This window comes from Topomyia yanbarensis, chromosome 2 (assembly GCF_030247195.1).
Source record: "Topomyia yanbarensis strain Yona2022 chromosome 2, ASM3024719v1, whole genome shotgun sequence".
NCBI classification, from domain to species: Eukaryota; Metazoa; Arthropoda; class Insecta; order Diptera; family Culicidae; genus Topomyia; species Topomyia yanbarensis.
In genome coordinates, this window is record NC_080671.1 from 16,930,736 (window position 1) to 16,950,267 (window position 19,532).

At 42.1% G+C, this 19,532-nt stretch overlaps 2 protein-coding genes across 8 annotated transcripts in view; one reads left to right on the plus strand and one right to left on the minus strand.

Moving 5' to 3' along the window:
* Positions 1-19,532, minus strand: part of LOC131681687 (histone-lysine N-methyltransferase MECOM-like) — a 315,403-nt gene that overhangs the window by 286,455 nt on the left and 9,416 nt on the right. For 5 of the 7 annotated variants that reach the window (XM_058962647.1, XM_058962648.1, XM_058962646.1 and 2 more), the window contains exon 2: positions 11,011-13,233. The exons of 1 other annotated variant lie outside the window; for it this stretch is intronic. The gene's annotated coding sequence lies outside the window, so the exon portion shown is untranslated. Of the gene's footprint in view, positions 1-11,010; positions 13,234-15,677; positions 16,106-19,532 lie in introns of those variants that run through there. One more of the 7 variants, XM_058962649.1, reaches the window with a different exon arrangement.
* Positions 1,860-7,821, plus strand: LOC131679336 (uncharacterized). Its single transcript, XM_058960046.1, has 2 exons — positions 1,860-5,847; positions 5,924-7,821. The coding sequence occupies exons 1-2, from the start codon at positions 1,860-1,862 to the stop codon at positions 7,819-7,821; spliced, it is 5,886 nt and encodes a 1,961-aa protein (XP_058816029.1).

Sequence of the window (19,532 nt, forward strand, 5' to 3'; positions counted from 1 at the left end):
AATATTTAGGGTTACTGTGCCCTAATTCATCTTAGCTCCTCTATTCATCCCACCCATTTGAACGCATTAGTTAGAGCAGTATCTGCTATCTCTATTCAACGCATTAGTTCAAATGGTAGGATGAATAAGGGAGCGTTCTACTCGACTTTTCATTTCGCTTAAACGCGAGTATTTTACATTTTCCAAGTCAGATTTTTTATTCATCTGCTTCTTAGAAACGAAGCAAAGATGTTGATACCTATTTAAGCGCAATCCAATCACTGTAAGCCGAGTTATCAGAGAAATAGTGTGACATCGTGACTAATGAGATGAATAAGGGCCCGTCTACCCTACGTCTCGAAAGATGTACATAAAAGGAGCATCTCAATTCACTTGAATTAACATTAAAGATTATTTAACAGTTCACAGCTTGTTCAATCGTGTTTTTCGCCAAAAGAGATGCAATATTTTATTTTACATGTCAAAACATGTAAATTGCAATGTTGTTTACATCAAATCTAATTTTTATTTTTTCTAAGTGTGTATTCAATTAAAGGATATTTTTTTATCGATGGAAACAATAGTGTAATGCACCATGTTGATTGTTGATAGCTAAATGGTTGTTTAGTCAGTTTCACAAATTTTTAAAACTAAAATATCAACATCACATTAAATCTATAAATACTAGCCGCTCATCTCATTTCAACGACAGCCGCGTGTAAAAAGGGGAGCAGGAAGGTGCACCTCGTAATTTTCTTTTATGCTTGCCGTTCATATTATTGCAACTATTTGTGCTTGGAGATTGACAAAATATAAAAAAAAATTGTTTATTGGAAAATTTACTATTACCGTAATAAATAAAAAAAACTCCAATCTCGGACAGCGTCATAATCGTTCGTGCCGTCGTCGTAATCTGGTTCCTTTTACACGTAGTTGTTCCCTGCGTAATCAGCGTAAATGATGATTGCACAGTTAGTGGTTCGATTTTAGAAGATAATAGGGAGTTTGTTCCGCTTGCAGAGATAGACTGAGGAATGGATTGAGATATCTTATGTCGTTTTTAAATGAAAACCTACCCGGAGCAGTGAATTGCATTGGTATTCTACTGAACGTATTTCACTATCACCTCTGCTCCAAAGGGCAACATCAGTTCGATCCACTGCTCCAGTACTGTTCAATGAAAAACGAAATTAATGTAGTGCTTATAGGTAACGTATGAAGATTTAAAGTAGCCAGATAATGATTGATTTAATTGAAAATAGTAAGTAAATTCGAAAAAAATCTGCCACGTGAATGTTTGGTACTTTGCATCATTATTCTCACTCATACGAGAAGCGGATTATCCGATATCCATACCCATTATATTAGCAAGAAAACCAAAAACAGAGTGTTACGGTGACTACGACCGAACCTACACGTCCCCTCGTGTGCAGTGTCATTACTGCGATTGACAATGACAGGCGAGACAGTTCGAGGGCGATTTGTCATAAGACCGAGAGCAAGTCATCCTAAACCGGCATATAATATAAAAGTGCAGACGTTAAACACGTGAATTTATCCTACGGTAATCTATTGTTTCTCATTTCTTAGTACGATTAAAGTTAATACATTATTATAGGCTACGAAATATCTATTATATAACTATTATATACTTAAAACAGATACTGCGTGAATTTAATCAGATGAGCATATAACTGTTGGATTATTGTAAAATTGGAGGTTATCAGATGTGAGTTCCATGCTTTATTACTTACGAAATATGTACTGAAATATACCCTTTAGCTTTTAGCATTTTCCATCAGAACTAATTGGTGGATTCGCTACGAAGAATCCGAAAATTCATAATCCAACAAACTAAAAGATCTGTACGGATCTAAAAGATGCCAAACAACCAAAGCTGTCAGGCTTGTCAAGGATCGGACAACAGCCGGATGGTCGCTTGTGACAAATGCGGATCTTGGTGGCATTTCGACTGCGTCGGTGTTGGGGAAAGTATTAGCGAGAAGGACTTTTGCTGTCGGAAGTGTGTCTTTAACGACAAGGAAGACGAAAATCCACAGAAATCATCCAGCGTGGCCAACTCGGAAGTCGGAACATCCACAGGTAGCACCCGGAATCGAACAAAGCTTCGTCTTATGAAACTGCAGCAACAGAAAGAGCTGATGAAGCGACAGTTAGAGCTCGAACGGGAGGAGCAACGCAGACGTCACGAAGCGGAAAGATTGCTGAAGGAGAACGAGGTGGAGAAAAAGCAGCTCGAAATCGATTCGATATATTTGCAGGAGAAGTTTCGTGCATTAGAGGAGGATTGTGACAACGATTGTGATGATCTAAAAAGCCGGAAATCTGCCCAAAGCAGCATCAGCAAAGTCAACCAATGGCGAGAGCGACATCTAGGGGGCTTGGTTAATTCAACCTTAGTCACCCAAGAAACTGTTCCAGTTGCGACTACGACTTCGACCGCTGTAGTGGCAGATCCCACGCATTCCGATGCACTCCAAACGGTAGCAAGCTCCCCTGCTGTCAAAAGTGTTTCTAATACGCTCTCCACGGGGATAGCAGCAACGACACCAGTGTGCAATAAGACCAGCACTATCCTGACGACCGTTCAATCGATCCAGTCGGCAATTCCAGCTCCAATATCAAGTTCCGTCGCGCCGGTGTGTGCAAACCATCCATCAGTGACACAACCCGTCATTCAATCGGCTGTGGGTGGTCCACCGAATTTGAGCAGTTTGGGTGGGTTGTTAAATCGAACGTCTCAACAATATCCGTTTTGGTTTCCGCATGGAAGCGCAATAGTTGGAGGAAATCCATCAATAGGAGTAAGCAACTCGCAAGGTTGTGCGATACCAGCGCAGATAGTAAATCAGGGCAACAGTAATTATCCGTCAGTTGGAGTAAGCATATCGCAAGGTACCACGATACCCGTACCGGTAGGCAATCAGGGTGGTACTAGTAATTCGTTTCCTGTATATTTTCCTCCTTTCCCGAATTATATTAATCAATACGATCGACATTGTCCCTTACCTCCCGAGCTACCATGGGAACACCCACCGCGAATGGGCATGTATAATCCTCCCGCCGTCCAACCATCGACGGAAAACGAAATAGGACCCACATCGCGGCAGCTAGCTGCACGCCAGGTGATGTCGAAGGAGCTCCCTCCGTTCTCAGGGAACCCGGAAGAATGGCCTTTATTTATTAGTTCATTCACCAATTCCACTAATGCTTGTGGGTTTACAAACGCGGAAAATTTGATGCGATTGCAACGTTGTCTACGAGGAGGCGCTTTGGAAGCTGTTCGAAGTAGGCTTTTGATTCCGGATTCAGTTCCACAAGTCTTAGCCACGCTACAGACTTTATATGGGAGACCGGAAATCTTGGTGTACGCTCTACTGAAGAAGGTTCGAGAAGTTCCAGCACCGAAGTCAGACAAACTTGAGACGCTCATCGGATTCGGAATGGCAGTTCAGAACCTCTGTGACCACCTTCACGCTAGTAACCAGGAGGCACATTTGAACAATCCAACGTTGCTTTATGAGTTAGTGGAAAAACTTCCTGCGAACCTCAAGCTGGACTGGGCGATGGTCAAACGTCAACAACCAGGAGCCGATCTTCGAACGTTTGCTGCGTACATGTCCATGATTGTGTCTGCGGCCACAGAGGTTACTCTGACCATTGACGCAAAACCAAATCATCAAAAGAACGACAAGTCAAAGGAAAAGAATTTCTGCAATCCACATTCAGCGCCTACTGTCAGCCACCCGAAGCCCGAGGAAAATTGTTCAACGGGGAGGCAGTGCCTGGTGTGCCAAGACCCCTTGCACAAAGTGAAGGATTGTGCTACGTTCAAAAAGTGGGACGTCGATAACCGATGGAAATTGGTTCAAAAACTATCGCTTTGTCGTATTTGTTTATTTTCGCATGGAAGGCGTCCATGCAAGTCGAAAGGGCGGTGTGGAATAGATGGTTGTGATTATAGACATCACCCGATGCTGCATTCTATCTCAAAGAGAAGCGATGCATCTACGTCAAACAACAATGCAGTGCAAAATCATCACCACACCGGGAGAGGTTCCCTTTTTCGCATTGTTCCTGTGACACTCCACGGAAAGACACGATCGATCACGACATTCGCCTTCCTAGACGACGGTTCGTCGATAACGTTGGTTGAGGATTCTATTACGAATTTCCTTGATGTTGATGGTAAAGCCGATAATCTATGTCTGGCCTGGACGGGTAATGTTACTCGTTCCGAAGAGCAATCTAAGCGGGTGAAGTTAGACATATCAGGTGTTACACACCGAAAGAAGTACACCATTTCTGAAGCTCGAACGGTGAAAAGCTTGGGATTACCAAGGCAGACCCTATGCTATAAGGATCTTGTTGAACGTTATCCGTATTTGGCTGGACTACCCATTCCGGATTACAAGGATGTCGTTCCCAAGATTCTAATCGGTAATGACAATGCTCATTTAAGTGTCACCTTGAAAAGGCGTGAAAGGCTACTAGATGAGCCTATCGGCACCAAAACTAGACTAGGGTGGTCAATTCATGGTCCGATAGCAACGATGAGGAATGAACCATGCTTCAGCATGCACATGTGCCAGTGCGTACATGAGGATGAGGACTTGCACAATATAGTCAAGGAGTATTTTTCCCTTGAGAATATGGGAGTGTCCCTACAACGAAACTTAGAGTCCGAAGAAAATCAACGAGCTAGGCGGACTCTGCAAATTACCACATTGCGCGTAGGCTTCCGATTCCAAATCGGGTTGTTGTGGAAGTACGATACCTTCGAATTTCCTGATAGCTACTTCATGGCTGTGCGAAGGCTGGAATGTCTGGAGCGACGTATGTTGGCGGATCCTGAACTCGGTTCCAATGTTCGTAGGCAGATAGAGGAGTACAAAATAAAAGGGTATATTGAGAAAGCATCCAAGGCTGATTTGATCGCGGTGGATCCACGAAAAGTTTGGTATTTACCACTGGGCGTGGTTATTAATCCTAAAAAGCCAGGTAAAATCCGCATCTTCTGTGACGCAGCAGCGAAAGTGGATGGGGTGAGCTTAAACACAATGCTGAGTAAGGGGCCGGATCTGCTTGTACCGTTGAAGTCAGTTCTAACCGGATTCCGAGAACGACAAATAGCTCTATGTGCGGATGTGAAAGAAATGTTTCACCAGATGCTTATGCGAAAGGAAGATAAACACGCCCAGCGAATTTTATGGAGAGATGACCCAAACCATGAGCCACAAGTGTACTTCATGAGTGTGGCCACTTTCGGAGCTGCCAGTTCGCCGTGTTCGGCACAATTTGTTAAGAACCTAAACGCAAGCGAATATGCAGATCGATATCCAGAAGCTACAGACGCAATAATACGTAAACATTATGTTGACGACTATCTGGACAGCGTGGACAGTGAAGATGAAGCGATCAAGAGAGCGAAAGAGGTTGCTTTTGTTCATTCCCGAGGCGGATTTATTATTCGTGGGTGGATGTCCAACTCGAAGGAAGTTCTGCAAAAGCTGGGTGAAACAACGAGCGCCGACGTTAAGGAGTTCTCGATGGAGACTGGCCACTGTTCGGAACGTGTGTTGGGAGTGTTGTGGTTACCGGAAGAAGATGCGTTCACGTACGCGGCTAATTTTGTGGCGGTACCTGAATGGCCTACCAAGAGAGAGCTGCTGAAGACGGTGATGACTTTATATGATCCTCTGGGATTTCTTTCACACTTTACCATTCATGGGAAAATCCTAATCCAGGACGTTTGGCGCAGCAAGGTTACGTGGGATGAAAGAATTCCTGTTGAGTTAAGACAACGATGGGACCAATGGGTTGCCCTTTTTCCCTTCCTTAGCAGCGGTGCGAGTGCCGCGATGCTATTTTCCAAGACAGCTGTCATCGAAAGTCAAGAATATACAATTACACATGTTTGTAGATGCCAGTTTAGCCGCCTTTGCGTGTGTGGCCTATTTACGCGCCGAGGTAGATGGAAAAATTCATTGCGCATTGGTGACTGGGAAGGCAAAGGTCGCCCCTCTCAAATTGACGTCCGTGCCTCGGCTGGAACTTCAAGCTGCGGTGTTAGGAGCGCGTCTAGTCGAAGACATCTGCTCCACTCACACTCTACCTATTGCGAAGAGATTCATTTGGACCGATTCTAAAACAGTGCTGGGATGGATTAATTCGGATCAACGAAGATATAGCCAGTTCGTAGCATTCCGCGTCGGAGAGATTCTGGAGAAGACACGTGCTACTGAATGGCGTTGGATTCCTTCGGATATGAATGCGTCTGATGATGCTACAAAGTGGAAAGGCGAGCCTAATCTAACCCCGGAGGGTCGCTGGTTTGGGGACCCTGAAGTTTTGCATATTAATGAGGAGTACTGGCCGTCATCTTCCGATGTCATGTACGATACAACCGAGGAGCGACGGTCCAATTTGGTGATCGAGCATCATGTAGTTCACTCAGTTTTCGACTGGGAGAGATTTTCGAAATGGCACCGTTTGTCTAGAACCGTCGGGTACGTTGTGCGATATGTCGGCAATTTGAAAGCCAAAGCCCGAAAACATCCCACCACAAAGGGTCCATTGTGCCAAGAAGAGTTAGCAACAGCGGAGACGTGGGTCTTTCGTGCGATTCAAAAGGAGGTCTACCCGAAGGAAGTGGACATACTGTCTTCTATTGGCACTCAGAAAGGAGGCTCGAAATTAGGCTGCGACAGTAGGCTTTTCAAACTTGCTGCATTCATTGATGAGAAAGGGGTCATGCGTATGGAAAGCAGAATCAGCCTGGCTTCGTTCGCGGCTTACGACACAAGGTACCCCATCATACTCCCTCGGAATCACCACGTTACGACCATCATCATAATGTGGTATCATCACAAGTTCCTGCATGGTAATAGGGAAACGGTGATCAACGAAATGCTCCAGCGTTTCCACGTATCCTGCCTACGCGTTGTCGTTCGAAGCGTAACCAGAGAGTGCCAGCAATGCAAGATTCGTAAAGCGAAACCATCGGTACCTAGAATGAGCCCTCTACCAGCTGCCAGACTAGGAGCATTCTTCCGGCCATTTACATTCGTCGGTCTGGATTATTTCGGGCCAATGACTATTAGAGTTGGTCGAAGCAACGTGAAACGCTGGGTTGCGTTATTCACATGTCTTTCCATCCGTGCGGTGCATCTAGAAGTCGTGCATTCGCTTTCAACCGAGTCATGCAAGATGGCAATTCGGCGTTTTGTAGCCAGGCGTGGCTCACCATCAGAAATATACAGCGATAACGCGACAAACTTTCTCGGTGCCTGCAACGAACTTCGAAGCGAGATTAAAAGCATTAATGAAAGCCTTGCGGAGACCTTCACAAACGCCAGTACGAGATGGCTTTTCATCCCTCCGTCCGCTCCGCATATGGGCGGCGCTTGGGAGCGGATGGTACGCTCAGTTAAAACAGCTTTCTACGCGATGACAACTACCAAGCTTCCAACGGAAGAGATGTTCGGAACGGTATTAGTGGAGGCCGAAGGTATTGTCAATTCCAGGCCTTTGACCTTCCTAGCATTGGATGAAGGCAACCAAGAATCATTAACACCCAATCATTTCCTCCTTATGAGTTCCAACGGAGTCGTGCAGACTCCGAGGAAAATCTACGAGTCGAATGCCATATGTCGGAGTGACTGGGACCATTGTCGTCGCATGGTTGATCTATTCTGGCGGCGTTGGATCCGCGAGTATCTGCCTGTAATATCAAGAAGGACAAAATGGTTTGGGGAAGTAAGATCGGTGAAGCAAGGAGATTTGGTAATAATTATTGACGATGGACTCCGCAATGGATGAGTGCGTGGACGGGTTCTGAGGGTTCGCAAAGGTCAAGACGGCCGAGTACGCCAAGCGTGGGTGCAAACATCAGCCGGAGTGCTTCGAAGACCGGTAGCGAAACTTGCGGTGCTGGATCTGGATTCTGGTAAAACTGGCACTCAGAGCGGTGACCAGTGTTACGGTCAGGGGAATGTTACGGTGACTACGACCGAACCTACACGTCCCCTCGTGTGCAGTGTCATTACTGCGATTGACAATGACAGGCGAGACAGTTCGAGGGCGATTTGTCATAAGACCGAGAGCAAGTCATCCTAAACCGGCATATAATATAAAAGTGCAGACGTTAAACACGTGAATTTATCCTACGGTAATCTATTGTTTCTCATTTCTTAGTACGATTAAAGTTAATACATTATTATAGGCTACGAAATATCTATTATATAACTATTATATACTTAAAACAGATACTGCGTGAATTTAATCAGATGAGCATATAACTGTTGGATTATTGTAAAATTGGAGGTTATCAGATGTGAGTTCCATGCTTTATTACTTACGAAATATGTACTGAAATATACCCTTTAGCTTTTAGCATTTTCCATCAGAACTAATTGGTGGATTCGCTACGAAGAATCCGAAAATTCATAATCCAACACAGAGTAAAAACCTGTTTTAATCCACCTAGCGGTGCAATTGTGCCTTTCTTATTTCTCTAAACTATGGCACGGAGGCTTTTTATGTTCAACATAATTGTGGAAATGTCCATTACATTCTTAGTACACTTTGCACTTATACACAATGGCATGCCAGCCACGAACTTGATGAGCTACGTGTCGACGGTGAAACACTTGAAACAAAAAAATATCATACTCCATTAGCCTAATCAGCATTAGATCAATGTTATCTGCTTGCTAACTCATTTTGTCATGCGGGGCTGGGTATGTGAAGAGGGCGAAAGTCCCATGAACGAACGACTCCCCAGCTTAAATTGGTATGCTTTGTGATACAGTGGTGGTTTAAAGATGACGGGGTTGAAAGGGAGGGGTATGAGGGCTGGATGGGGTGGTGGTCTGAGGGGTGATTTAAGGAGATTTTTAAAGGAGGGGCGCGAACAGTAGAGGGGGGGGGGTGTAACCCCTCTCCGTAAACCATCAACTACGCCTCTGTTAAAATCCAGAAACCCTAAACGAGTCGAAAAAAAAATTTGGCCGGGATTAGGTTGACGTTTTTCAGAGTGATTGCATAACCTTTCTATATGAGAAAGGCAAAAATGTGCCAAAATCCAAAAAAGTGAATCGTAGTCAATTTTTTTTTTTCGAGTTTGCATCAAATCTCGACGTTTCATGCACCTTGAACACATTTAGCATCAAAAATAAAAATTCTATTTTTAATTTTTCCTATAGTTTATATGAGAAATTTCTGTGTGGCCGTACTCTGAAACCCGTAATTCCGGAACCAGAATTCCGATCGATCCAAAATTCAATAGCAGCCGATGGGAAGGTTGCACCTTTCATTTGAGACTAAGTTTGGGCAAATCGGTCCAGCCATCACTGAGAAAAATGAGTGACATTATTTGACACATACGCACATACATACACACACACATACACACACACATACACACACACATACACACACATACATACATACACACACACATACAGACTTTTTCCGATCTCGACGAACTGAGTCGAATGGGATATGACACCCGGCCCTCCGGGCCGGGATTAGGTTGACGTTTTTCAGAGTGATTGCATAACCTTTCTATATGAGAAAGGCAAAAATGTGCCAAAATCCAAAAAAGTGAATCGTAGTCAAATTTTTTTTTCGAGTTTGCATCAAATCTCGACGTTTCATGCACCTTGAACACATTTAGCATCAAAAATAAAAATTCTATTTTTAATTTTTCCTATAGTTTATATGAGAAATTTCTGTGTGGCCGTACTCTGAAACCCGTAATTCCGGAACCAGAATTCCGATCGATCCAAAATTCAATAGCAGCCGATGGGAAGGTTGCACCTTTCATTTGAGACTAAGTTTGGGCAAATCGGTCCAGCCATCTCTGAGAAAAATGAGTGACATTATTTGACACATACGCACATACATACACACACACACATACACACACACATACACACACACATACATACATACACACACATACAGACTTTTTCCGATCTCGACGAACTGAGTCGAATGGGATATGACACTCGGCCCTCCGGGCCGGGATTAGGTTGACGTTTTTCAGAGTGATTGCATAACCTTTCTATATGAGAAAGGCAAAAAGACCTGTCTCGATATGTTTATAACGAGCGCTAACAAGATAGGGAGCATAAAAATTGTACCAAGATAAGCCTATTAACTCATTCCCCGGCGGATTTATTTATCCGAAGAACTTTTGAGAATGATAATGACTATTTATGTAAAAATCTGAGTTTTTATTGTCGAAGAGATGAATTATCCGGACGATTTTTCTCCCTATGATTAATAAATGCAATTATCTTTACTAACTGCGTAGTCCCTAAAACCCCGCAGGCACTTGTCATATCACAGTGAGCCCATGCATGCAGACGGCACCGATCGTAAGCCAGCCACCTTCCCGCATAGGAACTAATCACTGCCATCCACGTGATTCGAGTGGAGCAGAAATAGAAAGCGCATTCTAATCAAGTTTCAATACCATCAATCACTTACGTCAAAAATGACACACATACCCGAAACACAAGAATAACAAATCGTTCATATACAAATCAACGGAACACACCTCCCAGCTGTTCGAAAAAATTCCCACCCAGCGACATTTTGTTCGCGATCCTCGATGTCCCGACCCACAGTCTCGAAAAGACTACCAACAGCCTGCAGCAGCAGCAGCATAGATAATTTCGGCTACTGTTTTCTTTACCCAGTCACTTTTCAATCGCTGGTGTTGCTGGTAGCAAACGCAGGAGGCAGTAAACGACTAACAAAGCAAAATATTATCAAACCAAACAGAAGGCTTTTTGCGCCTACTGCTTTTCAACACACACGCACACGCTACTCGCTCAGCCATCGATTTGATGAACTCCGACATGACGTTCGAGTGTTGTATATGCCCCAGAGCATAGTATGTCATGTTTGTTCATCCAATATTCAAATTATTTACTACCACCCGTCCTAGCCCTCGCTCGTTCAAATGGTCATTCGGGGGGAAAATTTGCCAACACTCACCTTCGCTACAGGTGCTACAGCTCCTTCCCCGACGGAATCACTCCAGTCGAAAGCACGACGAAGGCGATAAAAAAAATCCACCAAAACACACACACTCGGTCCAGTGCTTTCGAGATATGTTCCACTTCACTCTCCCAGAGCAGAGCTGAGGTCCGTCGTTTCTGCGAGGGTCCACCGCACACCGGCACACAGATGATCCACACTTGAAAGTGTGACTTTTCAAAAAACGAAATAAAATCAGTTTTGTTCTTCCTCGGCACTCTGGCACTTGACGGCGACCACCACGCGATTCGGTGCTACCCAATATAATGGGCACTATTGTACTTCAAAGCTGGCCGAGTGGGCTCTTCTTCACACCCGACACAAATCCGGGCGGATTTGCTCCACCAGGTCGGTATCCACTGGAGTTTTGTTTGTTTTTCCAGCCGTCTGCACTTTTTTGGGCTCGTGTAGCCCGCAGCCTCTCCACTCACTTTCTTAGCTTCCCCGAAGCAAACACATCAGCCAGCCAGCCTGCCAAATAAAGATGATTCTTTGCAGGCTTCCTCGACCTTTACCAGATCAGTCAATCCGGCGAACGACCAGACACACGTTCGCTCTTCTTTTAGTACAACTTTATCTTAATGTCATCCGAAGGACGCAGCAAAAAGTCAAAACTGTGGAGGGCACTGCACATTAACACAAAGTGTCATTTAGTAAATGTTCGCCCGATCTTCACTCGTTAAAAGTCACTCTTTCGACCGAGACAGTCCGGCCGAGGTTCCCGGTAGGTAGGAGCTGGTAGGGCAAGCGGGTTGAGAAATATTTTACACGCAGGAAGATAACTCTTCGTTGGAGGCTGGGGCACTTGAAATTATTTATAACACAAACACGACCACTTCGAAGTCGTCAAAGATCCACACAGGAAAGGTCAGTCCGAACCGAGACGCTCGAGTGGCTGACTTTTTGAGCATATTTTCATCATTCCGCCGACATGAGCTGATTGTTGAACCGGAGCACGGAGTATGATCTTATTTTTCTTCGTACATTCCATAACCACCGCTCTTGAATGTCTTCTGCTTAGGTCCGTTTCGCACTGATCTCTCTCGGCGTACGTGTGTGTGTATATGTATGTGTATATGGATAAGGAATTTTACGCCGAAAGATCACACCGCTATCGCAAAGGTCAGGAACAACTACTACGTAACGATCACTTCAGGACCTCAAAAAGTCAACGCATCACTTCACCTCTCGTGGTTTGCTCTTCCCGCAAAGTCTTTTTGTATGTCTTCTTGTTTTCAGTCCGTGTGATCACACTGTCCTACGAATCTTCACCTTACGGTTCGAAAATTGAAACCACGCACTTTGAATTCCCGCGCTCGTCGACGCAGGACAGCTAATTAGCATAAGCCGCCGCAGTCCATCCGATACTTTTTTATTTTATAATTTAATCCCAAATCGAACACACAAAAAAGGCACTTTTTCCCTTCCCCTTCCCACCGCTTCCCGGTTCATTCGTTCGGTTCGATTAATTGCAAATGACTTCACTACAATCCGCCGACGGGGGTACCGTGGGACACTCGCCAACTTTTTTTTCTTCTTTACTGCACTCCACACGTACGAGAGCGGGAAAAAATCCTTGCACCCAAGGTCTGCCTCCGGAGAGTGCTACAGTTTCACTTTCTTCCAGTAACTAGCACAACTCGCACACCTGCTCTCGCTCTGTCGCACTGATGATGGTCGAGAAAACAGCGGGATGAAGTCGGTAATCATTCGTCATTATCTTTAATCGCGCACTAACTCAGTCGTCTGTTCAGTTTTTTTTTTTTGGCGTTGTTGTTTTTGTTGTGTTTGTATCGGGAATCAGACCGCACGAAACTTCACCTTTTTTTGCTGTTGTTGCCCGTTGTTGTCCTGCGGTGTTATCAGATCACAATCACGCTCGACACGATGATTCGCGATGGTTACCTAATTAGTCTAATGAACGTTGTCGCAGAAAGTTTCGTTTGCCAAGTGACTGTGAGTGACAGGATTTGCTGGACGTGGTACGGTTTGAGTAGTAGGCTGGGTGATCAAGTATTATATGAAGGCTGGTTCGTCGCTGCTTTTGCGTTGATGTCACTTTAATGTTCGTCCGTTTATATCAATCCCAAACGATTGCGAATTGGTATCTCAAAGTGGCAGTTCACTGTATGTTACGAATAGTTTTAGTTCATGTCGAAGGCGAATTGTTGGTATCTAGAACTGGTTTGAAAGAAATATGTTTGTTAATATGATATCAACTGTATATTGGGTGATACGAAACCGCTACAGTTTTTCGTGATAGTGAGATTAAGCATCTTTATGTGGTATTGTGTTACCCCAAAGTGGAAGTACATTTTGTTACATGGTGTCGGCCATTTCGATTCGATTCCGTTTTCCGACTTTTCGTACATTTCACAAGAGGCTCTATTCCCTGTTTGACAGAGATGGAAAGCAGACCAATTTTTTATTATATTATTTGCTGCTAGAAAAATTCACTGCTTTCAGAGAAAAAATGGAGAAGATCTTGTTCAAATTTCCTAATTTTTGGATCCAATAATAATCGGTAATTTGACAGCCTGAAGAACATAAAATTTTTACTGAGACATGGATTAGTTTTAATTTGAACTTGTTTCAAAATATCAGATAAATAGAAAACTACCAAAAGTAACTTTTCGTCTAACATTGTATCTTGAATGCTTCTTTACTAATTTTTGGAATAGGTTTGTACGAAACTAATGTATTTTTAACTAAGTTTTTATGTGAGTGCCTGCTATTTTTAGATATTTTTTCGAAATCAAGAAAAATCGTGTTTTTGCAACAAAATTAACAAAATTTGAAATGTTCGATTACAAGCCGCTGTGATAATCTTTAGCACATTAAAACCTACAATAAAAACTAATGAGCTCGTTTTTATGTTTTGGGCCGTTCTTGTCATTATATTTAACATGGTTTTAATCCAATTTTCTCCTTAGGAAGTAATATAACAAAATCAAGAATTTGGGACCATTCATAAAATCCTAGGTTCGGGGATTCCAAAAAATGCACAAATTTCAAGACTGCCGAAATATAAACACTTGGGTTCAACGGGGGTACGGAATCAAATTGCATCACTTTTAAATAGCTGTAACTATTTTCCCATTGGGTATTCCGAATTGAAATTTTAAGTGAAGTTCGTTCAGTGTACATTGTTTGCATTCTATAAGTTTCATTATCAATTTTTCAACCGCTGCGAAAGTGGAGTTGGAAGAACATCAGCGACATAAACAAATCCTGAGCACGTTCTTAGAAAATCCGGATCTCTAATCTAGTCTAAATCGTGTTTTTAAAATGGTACAGAGAACTTTTGACCGTCGATAGAAAGCAAAACGTAGATAGATTGGATCTTAATAGTGTGAAGGATCAGAATCGGATAGCCGAAACTTTCACGAGAAACCCTGATAGGTCAGTGGAAGACGTAAAGAAAACACTGCGTTTTAGCAAAACTTTTGTTCGAGATGGAAAAAGAACGTACACGCACAAAGTACCAAATCGCGAAGATTGGCAGAATACAGTGGAGAAATCGCGCACGTGGCAGCTCTACACTCAGCTAAACTAGCCTGCAATGTCTCGAAATGGATGAAGAGACTTATGTAAAGTAAAATTTCCGATAGCTTCCGGGACTCCTTTTCTTCACTGCATATATTCAATACCCTAAGAAAGTCAGAGAGCAGAAGATGTTTAAGTTTACACGATTTGGCAGGCAATTTGCTCGCGTGGAAAGTACCCCGGTGTAGCAACCAGAACGATCAACTGTACTTAAAAGAAAGACTCTAAAACTGGTTACTTCCACATCTGAGGTCTCCACGATGGCCAAATGTCTTTTGGGCCGCATTTGGACAGATATCATTAGCTATTATAGAGTGACACAAGGCTAACGAAGTAAATTTCGTGTTAAAGGTTCTTAATCCTCCAGAGCCGTCTTAAGACCACTCGGGGCCCCTGGACACAACTGAGCGAAGGGGCCCCTATAATTGAACAGGTATAAACTGCTGTAGAGTAAGATGATCTAAAAATGATCCCCAGCATCAGAGACCCATCTATGCCACTTGAGATTTATTTTTCAAATTTAAGCCAAATCATTGAACCATGTGAAATATTAAACATACTGTGGGAATCAAAATATATGGAGAACATTTTTTAGATTTCCATCACTATAGGCGGCATTGTAAATGTCCACGTACCGCCGAAAAACGGAAGATGATTTTGATAGATCATAAAAAGATATTATTATTTCTGACCAATCTGACCAAAAGTGACAAAGGCCCTAACACACTATATGCGGTTGTGGGAGTTCGAACTTACGTGAGCTGCGAATAGTGTAATGGACTTACCAGCTGCGCTATTCCCCCTCCATATGATATAATCTAACCTTCATAGTTTGTAAGACGTTGTTTGAGGCTGAAGAGTGGCTCCGTCAATAATGAGGAATGATGAAGTAAAACGGTGTCGATGATTTATTCAATAATAGTCCTTACACTATGACAATATAGGAAAAATGTTTAGCTATATGCCAATAAAATTCAACTTGTTAGTAGATTACGACTACGTGATTTTCAAAAGTTATCTTGATTCGTACAATATTGTTCTCACTTTCTTTCTGTTCCGGCCCCGCCATGATACTGTACCTTGATGTGGTCCGGGGGCTTTTCCACCAAAGCAGTATTACAGTGATCATATCACAGATCTTTATTATCCACTGCCATGGTCAAATAATATACAATGTGGGTTTGGGCCCAATTCTCTCTGCTGGAGGCACCCTTCTTTTGTTGCTATATTTTAAATTAGATCCATGCTAACATTCACTAATACAAAATGCTTACTCTCTCGTATACACTCACAATCTCTCATTCCAAACGTACAAACGTGGCCTTCGCGATAACACAAACCTGGTCACAAATGCGAACGCCAGCGATTTCAACAACATTCAAATAGTCCCGTAATTAAGTGAACGCTTGAACCTAAAAATTTACAAACGTGGTCTCAAGCATCAACCCACCGCTCACGCAATCATGAATCGGTCACGTCCTGAAGTCTCTGCCCTTGATCCTAGCAGCCCAAACTCATTCTTTCAGTTGGACTAATAGGAATAAAAACTAGACAAGACATCCACGCACATGTGACAAAAACGTCAACATACAATCGCTCAAGCCCTTCACGATCATCCACGCACAACCGCACGCACGATCTCGTAAACAGGACCCCGGTGACTAAGTGAATGGTTTAGCATTTATAAATTCACAAACGCGGTCTCAAAAGTGAACCTCCAAATGTCCGTGCTCACGCGATCATGAATCGGTTACGTCCGGAAGTCTATCCTCGATTCCAGAAACCTAGGTCCATGCCAGTTGAATCAACTAATAAGAAAGCTCTCATATCCACTGGACAACACGTTCCATGGCTACATGACCGGGAACTCTAGTGATATGGAAGAACCCACTTTGTTCTAGAATCTGAACCGTACAGGAAAAATTAAGTATCAGATTCACGGTCCGCGCGAATGCGAAAGGCAAACGGTTTTAATATAGAATTTATACACGCGAAGTTACATACACGTTAGCATACGCGACATACAAACGAACACGCGATCGAACACGTTAACGTACAAATGCTCGAGTCCTTCGCGATCGCGAAATCCCTACGCCCGCATATACCTGAACCGTACTATAAATATCAAATTCAGATATAGCTAGATAGCTTTAACAAAAAGCCACATTTTTCAATCATAATTCAACTATATTTATAGTTGGCAATATTGAATATTGCAGCCATTGAAATCAATCGATATTATGTCGAATCTAAATGCGCGATTCGAGGTTTTAGATATTCGCATTTTTCGCTGCAGGAATAGAACGAAATAGTGAAATAGTGTCTCTTCATGCCCAAATTGTTGGCGAGGTAAATTTTTGTTATATATTCTGACAGAAGTTTTGTTTTTTTTTTTTATAGTGAACGGATCTGAGAGGCGAAAATGGCAAACAAGTGAATTATAAGTAACATTAATATTTTCATATTCAACGAATTGATATCTCAAAGACAGCACCGGTAGTTAAGTGGCAAGTCTAGTGTTTTGATGGTAGAGTCACCACTCTGGTCTCGGTGATAGGCACTCAGTGCAGAAGGAGACCGAAGGAAAAAAAATTTAATAATAACAATAATTAGCCTTTTCACCTTTCGAATGTACAAATGTTCTATACCTTCATTGTTACGCAAACAAATAAACATAGCGAAACATCGAAATTACTCAAACCTGTTAATATAAGCAACACAATTCATTTCACTACCACAAGTTTTTGGAGTTCATTCATAATCAAATCATTCATAATGCAAATGCTGTATCACTTAGAACGAAATATTATACAAAATGTAAATAAATGAATAAAAATTTAAGTTAATTAAAATCATTTCAATACCAGTCATGTAAAACAATCGAAACAGGAAACATATCGAATGCACGCTGCCATGAGGTACAAATCCTCGACTACCTACGGGATACGTTCTATTTGAGCCAGTATTTTCCGATTCCTGATTTTGACGGCCTCAAATATTTTTGATAAGGCAGAGTGTCGTACAAAAATAACATAATTGGTACTATACCAGACTATGACGGCATAGTAGAAAATGCCTAATCTAGCCGCGAAAGTATTATGAGACCTCAAAAGTTGCGGGAGTCATTTTTTAAATGATCCGATATTCATCCTAAATTGGGGGCCCCTAAAAGCTCGGGGCCCCTGGCCCTGGCCCAGTGTGCCCATGTGTAAAGACGGTACTGTAATCCTCCAAACGCACCGGAATTGGGGCCAGTTGAAAAATACTAAGCAATCATGAAGCAGGCATTCCGAAAGTACCCAGTGAGATCGGAAGTAGAAATAAGGAAAAATGTATTTCCGCATGAAAATAAGTTGGTCTAAACGTTGTACAGTATATTATGAGCAATGTTGTATAACATAAGTAAAAAGCGTGATGTCCCGCAAGATAAGAAGCTCATTTTAAGCTGATGAGAACTAATGGAATCTAAACAAACTGATTTAGTTATAGGTTTTGTGCTCTTTACGAGCGCAGATGGATTTCACAGAAAAAAATATTTTGTAATTTTAAGTTTATTTTCATGCACATATTTGGAGCATGAATATAAATGTAAAATTAAGTTCCACCGTGCTTTCTTCAACTAATTTTATTATATTTTTACACGTGGATTGAAAATTACAGTTTCTTTAAACGGAAAACCAATGCACATCAATGTATTTTTACTTGAATACTGCAGTAAAATGTAATATTACACGAATGAAAGTGTAAAATTGTATGCTGCTTGATGCTCCAAAGGATTTCAACGTAATTTTCAATCAAATTTTTGTTTCAATCGTTGCATGTTTACATTCGTATTGATTTACATGTTGTTTAAATTTCATTATTTTTTGGTGTGTTTAAACAATTTTCTTCTTAATGGAGAAAAAATAGTTTTTACCAAAATTGTACCAAAATTCTACTGAGGAGAAATATAACATAGAACAGGAAAATGCTTGCAGACAAAACCATTAGTTAACTTACTGGTGGAAAAAATATTATGAAAGGAAAGCAGTTAAAGAAATCGTAGATTGAAAACCATGGGAAGCCAAGCGCGAGTAAAAACATAAGACAACGTAACTGAATTTTCAAATGAGAAACATCATCACCATTTGCAACCTATATTTTAGAAAAAAAAATTGATTAACCAATTTGCGCATAAGGGCACTAGACCTAACTTTGCAAAGTTGGATTCTAATGTTTCGTGTTCCAGTCATCAATGACACCAACTTGCTGCCTGTTAGACGATATATCCAAACTAACAGCAAATTGGCGCCAATTGGACAATATATCGATTACAGTTCGCATAACGTGTGTGAACGCCTAAAGCAACTGGTAGATTCCTAGTGATGTCTCAGTTAGCAAAGCACAGAAACTCTGGGTCGCTGGCAAGTATAAGGGAACGAGTTATCTTTTGACAAGAAAGCCAAACGCCTGCGAGTACTGATGAGTGGAACATGAAACAATAAAATCCAACTTTTTACAGTCAGGTCTTATGCCCTTCTGCGCAAATTGTTTAATCCATTTTTCCATAAGAATAAAATATATGTTGCATACTCGCAGGCTTTGTGTGAACTGTTTGGATTTAGTGTCTAACTGGCGTCAATTTGGTATTAGTTACCGATGAGTGGAACACGAAACATTAAAATTCAACTTTTCATCACCATACCTTCTAAACCGTTAGTGTAACAATTCAGCATATAGTGAAAAATTACCATTTGTTTGTTAGACTCGGTGTAGTATCTGAAGTGCACGACGGTTAGACACCTGCCAAAACTGTCGTGGCAATAGTGTACAGTTTTACAACTGTTCGCCATAGAGGACTAACTAATACAAAAGCAGTGTTCACGCAACCTCCATTAATAAAGAAAGAACTGAAACACCAACCCATTCTCACTGTGGGGATCGAATGGGCAAGA